Raw genomic sequence first — 18,426 nt, 5'->3', positions numbered from 1 at the left:
TGTATATGATGTACAAAGCATAACTACAATGTATAATATATGTCATAAAGTATTAGTCAATATACTATAAACGATGACAAATAATATGAAAGTTTTGTAATGATACACATCTTAATTTTTTTGGTCCTATCCTATTACTCCTCCAAAGTTTTACAAACACAGAAAGAGAAAGACAACAGGGAAAAGAGAAAAAGGAGGTGATAAAACCATTTGAAAGAGGATTCAGCTGATGCCAAACCCTCGATCTCACACTTGCTTCCCAGTCCTCACTTCAGCTGTCAGAGGAAAGGAGAGGCAGACACCCAGGTGATACCTGACTGTAAGCTTGAGCAACATGATACTGCTATAGTATAAGCTAATCAGTAATGTACAGTTCTCCTGCATCACTGTCACCTGCATCATTCCTTGCCCAGTGAATGGGCCTGTGGTCCCCTTTCATGAAGCTTTACCTTCTCAGAGCCTTCACATACTAATGGAAGAATGGCAGCAATAAGGGGACTTCACTGGGCTCCATTTTCTTCTTAACACATCCCATGCTGAGAGTCGTGGAATTCCTTAGTTGCAAAGATTCTTAACAGGTCAATTACTTAAAGTCCAAATGGAAAAATAACTAACGAAACAGAATCTTGCAGATACCTAATTTAAATATATTCCTGTGCTTTAGTGATAGAAGAATAGTTAGAAAATCAGGTCCAGTTTTTCAACTAGGTAATATTTTTCTTCCTACAGTTGGCCTTTTTCTTTCATCTTAAAATGTGATTGGTCACATTTCTTGATTTCTACCCTTGAATTCTATTTCCAGTCACCATATGCTACTTTTCAGCAAGGAGTAATTTGGAGTAATCCAATCCTGCTCGTGAATTTTGGAAAGGAGAGACTATAGAAGACAAAACTAGAGTCGCCCCTCTCCCATGTGCCAGGGAATTCCTGATCTCGTCAGTGTCACTGTGCTATGTGGTCCTCTCTGAAGGGCATTGCCATTCTCTTCATGGTAAACAAGAAGGACAGGAAGGCAGTTAGAGCCCTTAGGATATAAATTTCAGTGTTAGCTAAAAGGTTCTTTTTGCCTCCAATCCCACTTTTATAAACAAAGCTCTGGTGGGACTAAACCTAGGAAGCTACCACAGCTCTGTGACACCTGGCGGGGCCAGCACTGGCGACTATCTCTATGTGCACATCAGTCTTTTATAGACATGCATGTGCACATTGCGGTGACAAACATTCACTTTCGTTCTCACCAAGAGGAGATCACTAGTGATCAGTGAGTAGAAGGTGGGATGGGGAAGAACATTGCTAATGGGTCAGCCTTTTGCTTGATAAACTCAGTTGTTTATTTTTAGATTGTACTAAGATGGAATTATTGTCCTAGATTCTGTGTGTTGTGCCACATACAAGCACTGCAAAGCTACTTAATGCACTGTGATTTCTATTACTGTTCATCGAATGAATGATACCTTTTTCTCTCAAAGTACATGTCTGCGTGTAAAGGATAAAAATGTAGCATGAATCTCTCAGAGATCCAAAGTGCTATGGGAAATGTGTTTTGACATTCTTCTTATTTTGAAATTTAAAAAGTAAATCTTTCACCAGTTACCAAATAAAAATATACAAGGAACAAGTCTTCTTATGTATAAAGCAACTGAACCCCAAAAGATGAAACTAGGGATACAGTCCTACACAAGGACACTGCTTACTCACATTTGCGTGTGACACGCTCCTCTCCCACAAGGTTGCACTTCTCACAATGGGAATATAGCAAGAGGATTTCTGAAAGAGTTGAAACAAGGCATTTAATATCACTTCAGTAATTGCCCCAAAGATGTATTTCCATTCCTGAGATGGCTTTTAGACAGATCAGAAGCTAATTCATTCACACAACTGTTGTTCATTCACTGAATAACCTGATATTGTCCAGAACACTGTCCTAGGTGCCAGTGAAGCCAAACAGACTCAATTCCTACCCTCAAGGGTCCAGAAGAAGACAAAGGGAGTAACTAAAAAATCAAACAAATAAATGCAAAATTTCAAAGGTAAAAAATGTTTTGAATGAGATCATGTATTTTGAGAATATTGTGATGTATTAGGATGAAATAGAATTAAATATTTATACCCTTTGCCATGTGGCTTTGAAGCACTCCCCATCTGAGTAAACGAAGTATGTTTCTTTGTCTAAGCTAGGCCCTGTGACTTGCTTTGGCCAGCGACATATTTGCACACACATGAGCAGAGGCTTTAAATGTACATGCAAGGAGCGGCTTGGCCTCTTGCATTTCTGTCTTAGCAAGGAAAAAACATGCCCCAGGTTGCCACTGTTCCCAGAATGAGACAAATGTAATAAACTTGAACCTGACCCACAGTCTTGAGCCAACCCCAGCTGAGACCAGCAGAGCCCTAGCCAACACATAGCCAGTAAACATGAATAAGAAACAAATGCTGCTTGTTAAAAGCTACCGATTTTGGAGTTGTTATTTAGAATTATCATAACAGAAACCTGACTGACACAAATATACAATAGGTCCATTCATGGAGGTCAGAAAAGGCACCCCAGAGCATGTGACAATGGTAGGAAATCTTGTAATTTTACGTAAAATATCAAACCTCAATAAGATCATATCAGGATTTATTTATACTTCTGCTTTTCAATTGATACTTTTTATTTAGTTACTTTAGGTTAACTCTAATCCTCAGGGTCCTTGACTTTTTGTTGGTCAGTATTTGCTAAAATTGTGCTTCAGCCTTTTATTGGCCTGGGGAGCCTGGTGTCATCAAGGAGAAACCCCAACAAGACTATGACCAGAATATGAGCAGATATCTAGATACCAGAAAAACAATGGCGTGTCTACTACTTCCTTTCCTCAAGGTGATTAAAGTCAAAAGAAGGAGACAGTAACCAAAGAATCACACAAGTAAAGGCAAAATTTCAAATATGTTAAATGTTATAAAGAAGAGACACACGGGGTACAGACATATATGAAGCCAAGTAGTAGAGAGTATGTAAATTTGGCTGACAGATGGGAAACTTCAATAAGGGACAAAACTGGAAGAGATGGTGACATATCTGAGATCAAGTACCAGGACTGACGGAATCTGATAAGAGATATAGAAGGAGGTTCTCAGTGGAATCTGAGGAAAAAAAATGGGAAGCCTAAAAAGAGTTTGAAGCACTGAAAATGAACGAGACTGTAAGTGTGCTACACTTGCACTGCCCAGTGGGTACAGCCAGAGGTGTGTGGGTGACACTTATTCGTCTTCCCACGAAGTTAAGAAATGTGTCATTTACACAGTATCCCTGACACCAACTCTGTGCCAGGGCACATAGTAAGCATCCAATCAATGGGATTAGAGAATACAAGTGGACTCTCCCATGATCCCAAAAGGAGTCACAGAGCACAGAACTAGAAGGAATATCCTAGATCATCAGTATTCACATTTGATAGATAAAGAATCTGCCCAAGATCACACAAGCATGTTCTGATAAGCCAGTGGCCAAATTTCAGAGTCTGAACTCTGTGTCCCACCCCCTAATCCTTTTTTCAGTTATCAGCATCCACATGTTCTTCAAAATCGAGCTTTCAAGTTTCATTGGGAAAGCAACCCCATGTCTGTGGAGAAGGGAAGGGATCTCATTTACAAAGCGAGAATCGCCATGTAGAGAGTCAGGCCCAACTTCAAATTGTGCATCTCAGTCCTCTTCTTCAGTAGACTTCTTGCCACTCACTCCAACCATGTGCCTTCTTACATCTGGCTGTCTTCTACGTAGATAACCCTTGCCCAGGTGGTCAGCACCAAGCACGAAATGCTGTCCCAAACCCCACTGCTGTAACACATTCTTAGAGGAGATTTCTAAGTGCCGCTACTCAAAGTTATGCAGGTTATGGATGGCACAACTAGGCAGCATCTGTGAATGATGCCTCCTAAGATTGTTCAGTGCACCACCTGAACATCTGTACACAGCGGTCCTGAGATTTCTGCCCTCCAAACAATAAGGTTTCATGATAGCCAACAGTCTGAGGAAATCATATACATTCTGACTTTCATTTTAATAGGAGACTCTTTCTAAAGAGTAAAGGCACCTGCAAGAAGAAAGAAGAATCAGGGATTGGGGTTATTTGATTCCTTAGAAAAGCTTTATCTTGAACTTTTAAGCAAGCCTAGGATGCAGGTAGAATTTCTTTGTAAACAAAAAAGCTTTGTAATCAAGAAGCAAAAAAAAAAAAAAAAAAAGACGAAAGAATAAAGCTGGGACATTCATTGCCAGTCATTAACCTGATTTTCTAATGAATATGGCATTAGGCATTCATTAACAATCATTTGTGTTTATGTTGAACACTAGATGTATAATGAAGGTTGCATATGAAAGTAAAATTAAACCAGGGAATTTTGGACACTTATAAAGCAATTAACTTGTTTGGCAGTAATTACACAGTGAAAGCTAAATCAAGTGCATTTAGAAAGCCACAAGAGTCGCCACATAAACCAGAGGTGCTTTGCTCTAAAATAATAGAAAAACCTCTCTTTCTTTCAAAATGAAAGAGAAAGGCAAAAGTATGGTATAAATGACAAACAAGGCCCAAGTCTAATGAAAAGAAAGACGGTTACAGCCCATATGTTAGAGAAGAACCAAGTTGCTGAAAAACAGGACAGCTCAGCTAATTAAAATTTAAAAAGACGGAGAAAAAAACCTTTTGTAACCACAATGATGTGGAAACAGGTGGTACGTGCTGGAGAGTTCAAGTTTTTTTGTTTGCATACGCGGACATGTACATACACGTGTGCGCATGCGCACGAGTCTATCTACTTGAACTAACTATAACTAGTAGATGTGTGAACAGTAAGAACTGAATCCACAGTCACGTCCTTGGAAAACCACTCCATCTCAGTAGTTATCAAGTCTCTGTTGCTGACAATTTTGTACCTTATTCTCCAAAGGAGTGCTTTAATTTTTTTCAATTGAGCACATGGAATTAAAGGTCAGTCATCGATTGCATTCAAGGACTCCCTTTTTTACAAGAGGGGGTACGGTAAATAAAAGAAAGGAGACCCCCAGGGAAAAAACCATTACTGAACTGGTGAGAGAGCAAAGGCAGTAAACACAAAATTCCATGTGGCCACGACATCCATAAACAGAAATTTTGCTCCAAAATTACATTCAAAATTCTATGATGCTTTCAAGATGATGGATGAATTTTCGCAGTTTTCAATCCTATCACAGTCAGCCAAAAATAATATAGAGGTGCTGTGTGGGTTTATTCATTTATTTTTGCTCTCCTGGAGCTACAATAGGATGGCTAGGCTGGAAGAGCAAATCTTCAGATGACCCCAGAGGTCTGAGCTAAGGGACAAAGTTTTTCAAATTGGAGCCTTGAGCATCCTCCTCCAAAAGATTTGAAGATTCATGAGCCTTTTCCATTTGATAAATACCTTTGCAAATAGGGGTTGTAGGCACTTGAGGGTTAGTAACCAAAAGAAAGGTTCCCAGGGGGATCTATAAAGGGCAGCTGGCTTTGTGGAAACATTTGCGAAGTGCTTGGGTATCAACTATGCTAAAAGCAAATACTTGCTTTGCCTCGGGAGTGTAACGGAAAACGGAAACCAGGAGATAGCTTTTGAAATCCTCGCTTAGGTCATTTAGCTGCCACCAAATAAAAAATGTGTTTGCCGTGATGGGGTGTGTCCATTTTTTTTCGAGAAATGTGGTTTCTCTTTAAAAAGATAAACATTTTATTTCCAAGCAGAGGCTTAATTAAGCTGAAAAACTGATTTCTTGCTTATTTGAAACCATTTTAAATATTTAGACTGTACACCTAGTCCTCATCTAATATATAGTATTTCATTCGAGATTTTCTTGATCAGAAAATTACTTCCAGATTTTGACCAAGACCTCATCAATATTTCATTCTTCTTGCAACAGTCCCAATACCTTTTCCTGAGCCTTCAAAGATGAATACATTTATATATCAGGAAATTCAGGGAAAGTACTATTCTTGAAGGCACCTGCTACAAATCTGGTGCTCCTTAACATTTTATAGCACACGAGAATGACCTGGGAAACCAGTTAAAATGCAGATCCTGATTCAGGAGGTCTAGAGTGGGGCTCGAGATTCTGCTTTTATAACAAGCTCCCAGGTGATATTAATTTCTGTACAGCGAGGTACTGATCTACTGATCTTGGTAGTAAGTAGCTGGTTTAAAAAGGTTGTAAGATCAGGACTAGAGATAACTGAATCCTCGAAAATAGATCAGTTCCTCTCCAAGAAGAAACTGGAAAGTGTAATGGACCACAAATTAAGCAATAGAGGAATGACTTACCCATTAGAGATGAAATATACAAGGAAAGTGGTTTAGTCACCACGACTCTTTAACGTGTGCTTCCCAGCTGCCACATATTTTTGTCCACCTCTCCAGTTGTTGAAATCCAGACAATTCAACTCACTGAATAATTATTGATATGCCATGCACTATGTGAAGCACTGAGAATGTAAAAATAAATGAGGCATAATCCCCATAATCCCCCAGTACAATGTCAACACAGTAAGAAAAAAATATGATAAAAGGATACATAAGGTACCAGGGGAGCTCCTAAACCAGAGCTAAGGAGAAGAATGTTAGAAATATCAGGAAACACTTCTTGGAAGAGATGCCAGCTGAGCCGAATATTGAAGAAGGAGCAAAAAATATGTAGTTGACGAAGAGGAAGTAAGAGTGTCATTAGCAGAGGATCAGCATGGGAAAATGTCTAGACTGGGAGAGCATTCCGATCCCAGGTAAACTAGTAGGTGAGTCGCTGCAATAACTCCCTTCAGCATGATACAAAGAACTATGTTCATCATTGTTTTGGAGATGACAAATCTGAAGGCCAGAGAATTTAATGACAGCCCAAGGCAAAATCCCTAAGTAACTGGTAGAGTGAGACTGCAGCACGAATCTGCCTAGCTGTAAAGCCCGCTTTCATTCCTTCTGTTCTGGTGTCTCCCATAAGTATCTCAGTATCACTGGACTGTGGGATGGGAGGCAGCTAGTAATCTGATAAAAGGTTGAATTGTATTTTCCATAAGAATTCCAGACTTGACACTTTTCTTTCTTAACTAGAATTTTGCTAAATAAACAGAAAAACAATTCATCCCAATCCTGTGGTGATTTAAGATTTTAACGGCCTTGGTCAGACTCCGGTTCACTCTTGACCATATGCTCATTTATTAACGTTTTAAAGGTCTGAGTTTTGAAGAACAAGATCAAAGAGCAAAGGCTGAGATTGGACCAAGGGAATCGTTGACAAAGTCACAGCTAGGACTATGGAGCCTTTCGGCAAAGTACCAAAAAAACCCCAAAACCTACCCCCTCTAGACAGATACATAGGTTTGGCCAGCAAAGCACCTGGATTTCAGCCTTCCCTCATCCCTTTGGTCTGGAGTCCTAGCGTAGGGTATACTATTCCAAACATACATGGTAGCCTAATGTTGGTGACTTCGGCTGGGGTACATAGTATACAGCACATGGGTGAACATAAAAACTAGAATCCAGAAAGATAGTGATGCAGAAATAAAGGCTGTGGATGTAGTACACACGGCTTTTAAAAGTTTAACCAATGAATAGAAAATAAGAAATGGCACACAAGCCAGACAGGGCAGTGGGGTCAAGTGTTGACTTTTTCCCCCATTTCAATAATTAGAGAGAGACCTGAGAAAGCTTAGAAACAGAGGAAGGGGGTATAAAGGTGAGGGAGTAGGCTTAACACACACAATAGTCAACTTTAAATTCAAAAGCATCAATTCTTTATTCTAATCCTCTCTTCAAGGAAAACAAAATCATCTGGGATTAGAAGATTCTTTGAATCTAAGAAGATGTAAACCTGATTTCTCCTAAAATAAGCACTAAAACTCAAACTTGAATGAAATAACTTATTCTTTCTGTGTGTCATGATTATAAAATGGATTCCTCAATTTCTTAAGGTCAGCCACTGATTTCAGAAGCCCAAGAATAACAATGGAAAATGGATTTCTCACTGGCATATTTATGTAATCATTGCTTTTTATTCAAGTTGTAACTTATAGACAAGCTTCTTATTCAACAAGTAATATGCATAATAAACTGTTTAAAACCAAAAACTGCATATTCTTTGTCAACACCTGTTGTAACAGTTCCCTAACATATAGTACTAAAAATACATCTGCTGGAAGTTCTTCTCTTCCTCTGATAACTAGAGAATACAGGATGTGAACACGTTATATTTTATTATGTGGCCAAATATTAGCAACTTCATTATAAATCTATGACCATAATTTTTGAGTGTAAACATAGTAAACACTTAAAATATTAGTTTTAACAATAATTATCAAGAATAAGAGGAGTTAGGGTTTTAGCTAGTCATATGTTTCATCTTTTATTGTGGTTCCCATTTCGGAAGACTCATTGAATTTTTAGGAACCCGCCTGTCTAGTCAAAAGAAATCACAAATCCTTAACTAACGTATGCTAACTTTTCTTTGAGGAACAAAAGAAGCATCTTTGTTTGTTCCTCACCAGCAAACACCAAGCCATCTAAAAAGAGTCCTTTCAGTGACAATGTTAGCAGGGAAATTCAATTGTATTTAATTAAGTTCTTCCCAAAAAAACTGCACACAGAAGCACCAAAGAGGTTATCAGAGGTCAGATGCCTGTCATGACTTTCTGACCCTCCCAAAATGCCAAATAAAAGGTAGCGGTATCCCTGCGGGTAAGATGGGCTTCCACATTTGTGTCTCTCCCTTTCTGCTTTAATTTAATAGCAATCGGCACAATATGGCTGCTTTTTTCTGAACAATAGGACAGGCAGAAGTTAGATTTATAGCACGACAAGGGGAAGATGGGACAAGAGAGGCTCACTATGGCTTTTTAAGGTTCAATAAGAACATCACTTTGATACCCATAAAAAAGAAAACTTGAAAATCTACTTAACATTCATTGTTGTCAGACATGGACAGATGTGCGCTTCTGAAATTTTGTTATCTAGAGCTATCTTAAATTTCCAACTTTCTTATACATTCTTTTTTAAAAGGATATTCAAGGAAATAAGATTTCTTTAAAATATTAAGTATTTATGTAGCAATCCTTGTTTTCCAAATTTCATAATTTTCACAAGTCTACTAACAACCTTATAATGAGCAACATATTGACATGATCAGAAATACTAAATGTGTTTCATGAAATCAGACAAAAGTTAATCATCCCAAATGTTATTTAGAGTCTCTAATGTCTAATTACAAATGAGCCCCAGGCATGGATCTTACTTCCTGAGACATTTCATGTTTAGGAAATTGCATTCATAAGTGACATTGTAAGGAGAATCTAAGAATCTCAGACCAAGAAGACATCTTAAAGATCGTTTAATCCAACATCCCAGCTGACATTTGAATCCCCTCCTCATTATACCCAGTCTGCTAGCATCTCGTCAATAGTTGGGTCATTCCACAAAGACTTCAAACTCACTTTTTCCTCCAGCCACCCATTTCTAGGAAAATAATTTTTTAAGCAAAATTTGAAAACCTAGACTAAAAGGAGCCTTAATTTTGAGGTCGAGAGCCCCAAATTTTAATCTTTGTTCTGCAATCGATTTAGGATCTTGAGTAACTCAGTTGTTCTCTCTCTCTGCTTATGTGAAAAAAAGGTAAAAATATTTGTGTGATCACCTACGAGTCAAGATCTTTGTGTTCGAATTTGCATGCTGTAAAATTATTTCCTATAAAACAGTTAGGTTGGCTTCAACTTGAACACCAGCTCAGATCAATTTGTACAAAGCGACTACCTGATGTGCTATATTAAGAAGGATGTTGAGCCCGTTCAGATTTGATGAGAAAGAGCACCACGGTTGACTGGCAAGATGAGCAAGTCCTAGGGCAGATGGGGAACAGATGCCCATATTTTCCATCTTTGCTCTAGGTAATGCGGTAATGCCTAGAAAGAGCTAAGAAGGACAACATTTCAGACTTTAACTTTGTTCCAGCAAGGATAGTGGGAGATGAGGGTGGGTGAGATCATAGGGCTTGTTTCCAGAGTGGTTCTAGTCTTGGAGATCAGAGCAACCTGACTTCTGCATTTTCAGATTAGCAAATCAGGTTAAAGTAGAAGACTCTATAAGTTCAGGTGCATTCACTCTTGAAAGACGAGCATGAGGTTAACGAGGAAGAGAGAGCAGCAGTTACCGAGCACATCTCAACAACCCTGTAGAGCAGGTACTACGGTCCCTATTCAGATGAGAAAACTGATGGAAAAATTAGATGACAGTCCCAAGGACTCAACTATTAAACGAGGTGGGGTTTGAAATAAGATCTGTCCCCAAAATGATTCCAAATACACCCAAATAACTTTTATTATTGCTTTAATTCCTTCGAAGACAGAAGTACAGAAAAAGACTATGCTGCGATTGTGCCCATCCTCTTCAGTCCATTTTAGTACATTGCTCCCCTGCACATTCATTGCCAGCTTTATCTATTATAATCAAGCTAATATGCAACTAATTAATTTGCTACATATCTAAAAAAACCATCCATCTTTTATAGTAATAACACTATTCTAATAGCGTTATATATTTTATCTTTCTTAATATGTGAACATTTTTAAAGAAGTAATAATGATCAAAGGGAGACTTATTGTCAATTTTATTATGCAAAACTATAGCAATATATTCTTTCCAGAACCCTCTATTTTCATTGGGTACTATAATATACAGTTATTATCCAAAATTCGGTACCATAATATACAGTTATTATCCAAAAGTAAAAACACAGAAAGTAAATTTGTGATATGGACAATTAGAGAGAGAAAAACAGAAAGACAGAGACAGACAGACAGACAGACATAAAACTGATTATTTGAATTGCACACCCCACTCCTAGTCTAAATATAAGTCATAAAGGGAGCTGATATTGTTTCCCCTGGTAACAGCCTGAGCGACCAATGCCATGAGCCCTGGCAGCTGACCACAGTACTCTGAGCTGGTAGAGAATAAGAAAGGAGACTACACATGAACACCGGTGCCACATCTGGACTTGTTACCAACACAGCAAAACTCCAGCTGATACCCCAGCATAAAACACGTGTTCTGGAACTCTTTCTGTTAACATTTTAACTGGATCCAAATTTTTAACCTTTGAATTGGCACAAGTAAAATGTCATAGTTCAGAATCAAAATGAGAAATATATTGAACATTGAGTCCTTTTTTATTGAACAGCCTTTCAGCTAAACATTAAGATTATTTTACCTCGACTAAATCATAATAACCAAATAAAGAATATTGTGATACAAATGCATGCTATGGTGTTTATCCGATAAGCTGGAATAAAATTTGAGAGAGTCTAATCTCCCGTATCGCAGAGAGCGGACTTGACTTTTCTTTTCACTTGGGAGGATGTATTGTAGATACAGCAGGAAAAGCATGGCCTCTGGAGCCTGACATGGTGCATTTATCTCTTCCTTCTTTTGCTAGCTCTGTGACTTCCGGTAAACAATAACAAAAGCAACCATTTACCAAACACCTATGCTGTGCCAGGCATCTTACATGTGTTAACTCTTTAATCACAGTCTGAAGTAGCAGATGTTAGAGAATTCAAGTAGTAAGCAAAACTTACAATGATTTTACATATATATATATATATATATATATATATATATATATATATATATATATATTATATATTCAAGTTAAAGTCATATTTTTAAAATAAAACTTTTTTACAATCTGAGGAAAAGCCAGCCTTCACCAAACATAATCAAATATATGAGGACAGTGGAAATCCATAAATGTCAGTTTAACAAAAAGTGGTCTATAAGATATAATGGAATTAAGTGAGTGATTATTGGGTGATTTCAACCCCAGAAGCAGAGTAGAGTTTTATGTACTTGGCTACAGCCAAGAGAGAACTGCGTGGCCAGCGCTGAAGATGGCTTAGGCCACCAAGATAATATGTTATAAAGATGGTGCTAAATATGCCTACTTTGGAAAGAGGTGGACAGCCCTGTGAGACTCCCCTGAATGTGGTGCAGGCCTTCCCGGGAGCAGGCTCCTCATGGAAATAAAAAGAAGCAATAAAGAAAATAGATAGAAGGGAGTAACTTGTTTACATGGTAAATTCAAGCATGCATATATGACAACTCCTGGGTATCATGGTCAAGTCCATGAAATTAATACATTCTACGACTGCATATTCACATTATTCCACCAGCCTCTCAAACTACTCAACCCTGCTACTGGGAGAAAACCACAGACTGAGACACCAGAGAGAGCCTTGAGGTAGTCAGTTCTTGATGGCCTCCCCTTCTCCCAGCATAACCCAGGAATGCAGCCTCCGCCCCAGAGGCAGTTCAGCCAAAGGGGCTATCGCCTGAATTTTCTAGACAATAAACCAGGTCCTCCACCAGGTCAGCTCTCATGTCTGGTAAGAGGTGATGCTGTAGATTTTAGTCCCAGCCCCTTGAATGCAAAGCTCATGCCTTTCCCACTGCACTCCCCTAGTGCTGGTCCGTAAATTAGTTAATATAGCCTCTGACACATAATAAGCATTTACTAGATGTAGCCCTTTGCTTTTTTATTTTTAAGACAGCTGCTGAATAATCTGCAAAATATCATGACAGTCTGTGACTCATGCTTTACAGTAACATATGCTTTCAGAATTTAATTTGGTTATGAACAGAATTAAATGTGCTGAAAATCAGACCACAAGATATTCATAATGAGGGACAGAACACAATATTCACCTTACGTGAAGAGCAATTATTTAACATGAATTCACGAATTGCTTGATGGTGTTTTCTTGTAGAGACAGGCGCAGCTGCTACACTGAGAAAGTGCCAAATTTTATTCATTTTTCCTCGTTTCCAGGAAGAGAAAGCCCTTCTGCCTTCTTCTGTAGGTCTCTTTATTTTTCTCAGATAGGTCCACATGATTTAGCAGTGATTACTAAAGCACCTGTTTTCGTTTCAAAGTGTTTCTCATTGGCCTTTTGCAACCGATTGTGTGTATCCGTGAGTGGTGGGGTGTCATTCGGTTGCTGGTTTTTATTATAATTAAAATTCAATAAGGGCCTGCACATTTATATAAAATAATACAGTAGTTGATATAAAAGCATTGCAGGAAAAAGTTTTGACTCCCAGAGTTTCTCAGTTGATCTGAAGAGCTGGTAAAGCCCTCAAAATCTGAGAGGACAGTCTATGAACCAAGAGGTTTAGTGCATCACAGGGGATGGGGGAGATGTGAGTGGCATGCATCACAGGACAGAGCTCAACATTTTGGGAAAACAGCCACATTTTCTTGGGAGCTTGGAAATCCTATAGTAGCCAGAGAACATTTCTGCAGTGAGGTTTCAGGTTGGTTATTTTCAATAAGGCTATATAAGAATGATAAATTTGTGGGGATAAGACATTCTCTTGAGACTGAAAAAAAAGCATTAAAGCAGCCCACTCCCAAAAAAGGGAGTGAGTTTATTCACGTATGTGCTGTGTGTACTACTAAATGCAGGCAGTTCAAACAGTGTGCTTGATATTTTTGCCCTGAAATAACAAATTCACACTCTATCCACTCTGTAAAAAGAATCCACTCTTCCATACTTTGCATGATTCTGATTTTGTTTTTTTTTTCAAATAGGTGACCTTGAGAATTAGAATTCTATACCACTGTTTTAGCCTTCCATACCCTGAGCATTGTGTTTCAAAGCAAGCTACATCACTAATGAGTCCAATATTTGTTTCCACAGTAGTTACACAAAAGATAGTACAACTAGTATGTGCAAAAACAAAGGGCTGCTTGCTAATGTTGGTGTCATTTTACTAAGAAAAAGGGCCTCTCCTTCCCCCACACTCAGACTTGGACTTTGACAATTGTGTCTTCCGCCTAAGCCTTCACAGATCACTACAATAAAAGCTACATGAATGTCCCAGCTTAAGAAGTGTTCTTTCAAATACACAAATCACCCTCTTCAATATTTAGGAGAAAGTCAACATTAAACCTAAACGAAAAAGAGTAATATAAACACAACTTCTCTTTTCTATCCTTGAAATATGACCAGTACCTGAGCAGTTTAATGGGAAAGTCCTCTAACATAACTGTGGCACAGTCCATGTGCTGTAAGTGACCCAAATCAGGGTAAACCTAATTATCTTGAAGCACTAACCGGTCTCTCTGCCTCTTATCTCTCTCTTATCCCTCTACTCCAATCCATCTCCCAAATTGACCTGGATTGATCTTCCTAAAGAATAGTTAACCTTCATGTTCTGGTCCCTGCTTGGAAATCACCAGAAGTTCTCTGTTTGGCATGTAAGACCTTCTGCCCCTTTATCCAAACCACTTTCCAGTCATAGCCACCATAGTCCCCTGGACACACTCTCAGCTCCCCCTTACACACCTCCATGTGCTTCACGCTCTCCCAGCTGCATGGCAGCTTTCATGCTCTGTCTTCTGCCTTGACACTCCTCTCTCCCTATCTGCATCCAGGTCCCAATTTTAATGATCTAAGAGACCATTACTAACTTTTAAGCTCTTTGAGAAGGAAGACGATCCTGCCTATTTTTGAATCTTCTCAATAACTAAGAATGCCTTATGCTGGGTAGGTGCTTACACAATATTTACAGGATAGATAAATGGATGAATGCAGAGATGAGTAGAAGAAATGGTTGAATTAATGGGTGAGTGGGAGGATCACAGATGAATAGCTAAGTGGATAAATGGTTCAATGGTTTGATGAATGAACTAATGAAGTATATCTTATCCCATGAGATTCAAGTAAGAGAAACAATATCTAATGCAGTCAGTTGACACTAAAAAACTTCTGGTAAAGAACATCAATTGAACTCTGACTCTGGTCTAATCCAACTTTGTTCACAAAGACATTTTTTAAAAATAACTTCATTACTCTGTCCTACAGTCAAGAGCTAGAATAGCTGTTTCAATAACTAGCATGGGAATGGTATTTAAATTAATCTCACCGATGTTCATAGCAGTATTATTCACAGTGACCAGGACATGGAAGCATTCGAAGTGTCCACAATAGATGATTGGATAAAGAAGCTGTGGTACATATGTACAATGGACTATTACTCAGCCATAAGAAGAGATGAAATACTGCCATTTATGACAACATGGATGGACCTTGAGATAATCATGCTAAGTGAAATAAGCTAGACAGAAAAACTTGAAAATCACATAATATCACTTATATGTGAGATATATACCTAAAAGCAACAAATGAACAGGACAAACAAACAGAGATTCATGGACATGGACAACAGACTAGTGGTTACCAGAAGGTGGGGGTAGGAGGGAGGTAGACAGAGTAAAAGGGGTCAAATACGTGTTGACAGAAAGAAATTTAACTATGGGCGGTGAACACACAATGCAATGTGTGTATGTCTGTGTCTTACTGTTGAATTGTACACTTAAAACTCGTGATTGTAGATTTCATTAACCAATATCATCATAAAAACAACAACAAAAATTAATCTCAACTCAGATGTGTTTCTAAAGTACTACCTAATCAAATCCTCCTTCCACTGACTAGGAAAATAATTTTCACATCTGAAAAATTCAGGTTTCTGGAACCATCAACATCTAGACACAGGCCACTGAGATTCCAAAACAAGCGTGGTAAAAGCCTGATATCAGCGGGCTTGTGTTCTTCTGAGATAGGAGTACACAGCCTCCACTTAAAGCCTAGAGTCTCTTATATAACACAGAATGCTACAAAGATAATTTGATCTCCAACAAGCAGCAGATTGCAAGCAGCTACTTGGATACTGCAGGGTTCTGGCACAGATCAGTGTATTTACCACAGTAAAAACTAACAATTTTTAGCCAACTGCTTAGCAGGGTGCAAGAAAACTGTTTTAAAACTGTTTTTAAAAAGCTTATTTTCTGTATGCAAAATTCCATGAAGTTTTGTTGTTGTTGTTGTTGTTGCTTTATTTTCTTTTGTTTTTGTAACCATATTATACAGCTTACTTACATTGTCTCTACTGTTCACAGAAATCTGGAGTTTTTTCTACTTGTGCTTCTGTTTCTCTGAGCCCATTGGTGAAACAGAATTAAACAGATGAGTCTCAAACAACTGCACTAGAGGACAACAGTCAACTAGCCCAGTCCTAGGATATCATGAAAGGCTTCCTAAAGAGAGTGCCATCCAAACTTCATCCCTAATGAAGGATGAGCAGGAAGACAGCTTGTGCAACAGAGAGATGATGGTGCTTTCAGGGAACCATAGCAGTTTAGAGAGATGGCAGCAGAGAGAAGAAAGAAAGATTAGTGGCAGATAAGAGCTGGAGAGGAAGCAGAGTTTAGATGAGAAAAGACCTTATAAATTTGTAAAGGGGTTTGGAATGTATACTGGAGGCAATGGGGAGGCATCAGAAGGTCTGAAGCCAAGGTGTGACTTTTTAAGCAAAGATGCATTTTAGAAACATCACCTTGGCCCCAATGTGGAGGTTGTGTGGGATGAAATTGACTAGAGGCAGAGTGATGACATAGAGGACCATGCCACTGATAACTGTTAAGTATCCCAGTGACCCCAACTCTCTGAATGTCCCCGGCCCAGAGTCCTCCAGGGTAGACTCCCAAATTCTCCAATTCTGCTTAGTGCACACACCAGTCCTTCGAACCTGTTTGCGCCCACTCTTTTAACTGAACTGGGATTCTCCAGTTTGACCTTGGCATTTTCAGAGAAACGTAGCTGAGAATCACCCTTTGGTTATCTCCATTCCAGTCCCCTCTGGAGATACACCGCCATGACTCTGCCTCCTAGACACCAAACCAGCTAGCAGTTTCATCAGGGTCCCCTGAGCAAGGGTTTTATCCAGAGCATTTTCTACCACAAAATTGAACTTGTGCAGAGTTTTTTGCAACAAACGTTTCCATAATTATCACTAATTGTACAAAATTATATACATATATACATATATGTATTAAATTGCATTTTTAAAAACCAAAGGAAATGTTAGGAAGAGGGATAGTTGTACCATCCTTCATATGCACACTTTTTACATATTCAATATCAGCATAAACATAAACACAGAGGTGAGGGAGGGGGATCCACAGACTGAGGAGAAATGAGGAAAAGAGAGAAGGGAGGAAGAAAGTATAGAAGAGAGGTAAAGAGGCAACAAAAGAATCAGACCAAATAAATGTAAACTTAAAAACACTTCAGGAAAAAGGAGCCCTCATACACTGCTGGTGGGACTGCAAATTGGTGCAGCCACTTTGGAAAATAGTATGGAAGTTCCTCAAAAAACTAAGAATGGATCTAACATATGATCCAGCAATCACTCTATTGGGTATTTACCCCAAAGACTTGAAAATCCATATCTGAGAAGATATTTGCACACCGATGTTCATAGCAGCATTATTCACAGTGTCCAGGACATGGAGCAACCAAAGTGTCCTACGATAGATGATTGGATAAAGAAACTGTGGTACATATATACAATGGAATATTACCCAGTCATAAGAAGAGATGAAATACTGCCATTTGCGACGACATAAGTGGATCTCGAGATAATCATGCTAAGCGAAATAGGCCAGACAGAAAAAGTTGAAAACCACATGATATCACTTATATGTGGGATATAAACCTAAAAGCGACAAATGAACAGGACAAACAGAAACTCATGGACATGGACTATAGACTAGTGGTTACCAGAGGACTATAGAGTAGTGGTTACTAGTGGGGTGGGGAAGGAGAGGGGAGGTAGATGGGGTAAAGAGGGTCAAATATAGGGGGAGAGGGGGAGGGTGAAGTGGGTAAAGGGGATCAAATATATGGTAGCTGAAGGAAACTGGACTTTTGGTGGTGAACACGCAATAGAATATACAGATGTCAGATGATAATGTACATGATTGATTTGGTGGTGAACACGCAATAGAATATACAGATGTCAGATGATAATGTACATAATGAAAATTATATGATTGTATTAACCAATGTTACCCCAATAAACTTAATTTAAAAAATAAAATAAAAATAAAAAACACTTTGTAAAAACAAAACAAAACTAATATTCCAATACAGTAGCATTATCTAAGAACTGTTTCAAAACAACTGTTCCAACACACGCCATTGGCTATAACTCCCTTATAACTGAAGGAGGCAGCACTACCTGAAGTCTGCGCAAAGGTTTCTGTGAAAGGTACAAATTGCTAAAATTGTCAACATAACAGCTCCGGAGAAGGAATGACTAATTGCAAGATGCTTTAGTCCTAGTCTCTGATCCTATACACCTGGTACATGCATCCTCCAAAAAAGGAAATAAGATGATCTGACATTATACTATTTGAATCTGAAATGTATTCGTTGGAGCCAGAGAGATTAATTTATGTGTAATGAAATATTGAACTTGATTAGATTTGGTATTGAATTATTAAATTATTTCTTAAATAAAGAAAAAAGAGGTGTTGCTCTGAAGGGCAAGAAT

The 18,426-nt window shown here is 38.5% G+C and overlaps 1 protein-coding gene across 1 annotated transcript in view; it reads right to left on the bottom strand.

Annotated features, from left to right (window-relative positions):
- CUNH12orf42 (chromosome unknown C12orf42 homolog) overlaps positions 1 to 18,426 on the bottom strand; it is a 118,294-nt gene that overhangs the window by 69,015 nt on the left and 30,853 nt on the right. Inside the window, exon 2 of the mRNA XM_039878299.1 lies at positions 1,699 to 1,767. Within this exon, the coding sequence (XP_039734233.1) occupies positions 1,699 to 1,767 (69 nt within the window). The remainder of the gene's footprint in view (positions 1 to 1,698; positions 1,768 to 18,426) is intronic.

This window comes from Pteropus medius, unplaced genomic scaffold (genome assembly GCF_902729225.1).
Source record: "Pteropus medius unplaced genomic scaffold, Ma_sr-lr_union100, whole genome shotgun sequence".
In the NCBI taxonomy this organism is placed as follows: domain Eukaryota; kingdom Metazoa; phylum Chordata; class Mammalia; order Chiroptera; family Pteropodidae; genus Pteropus; species Pteropus medius.
Note: the sequence above shows the minus strand (reverse complement) of the source record. Positions and strands in the feature narration are given on the sequence as shown.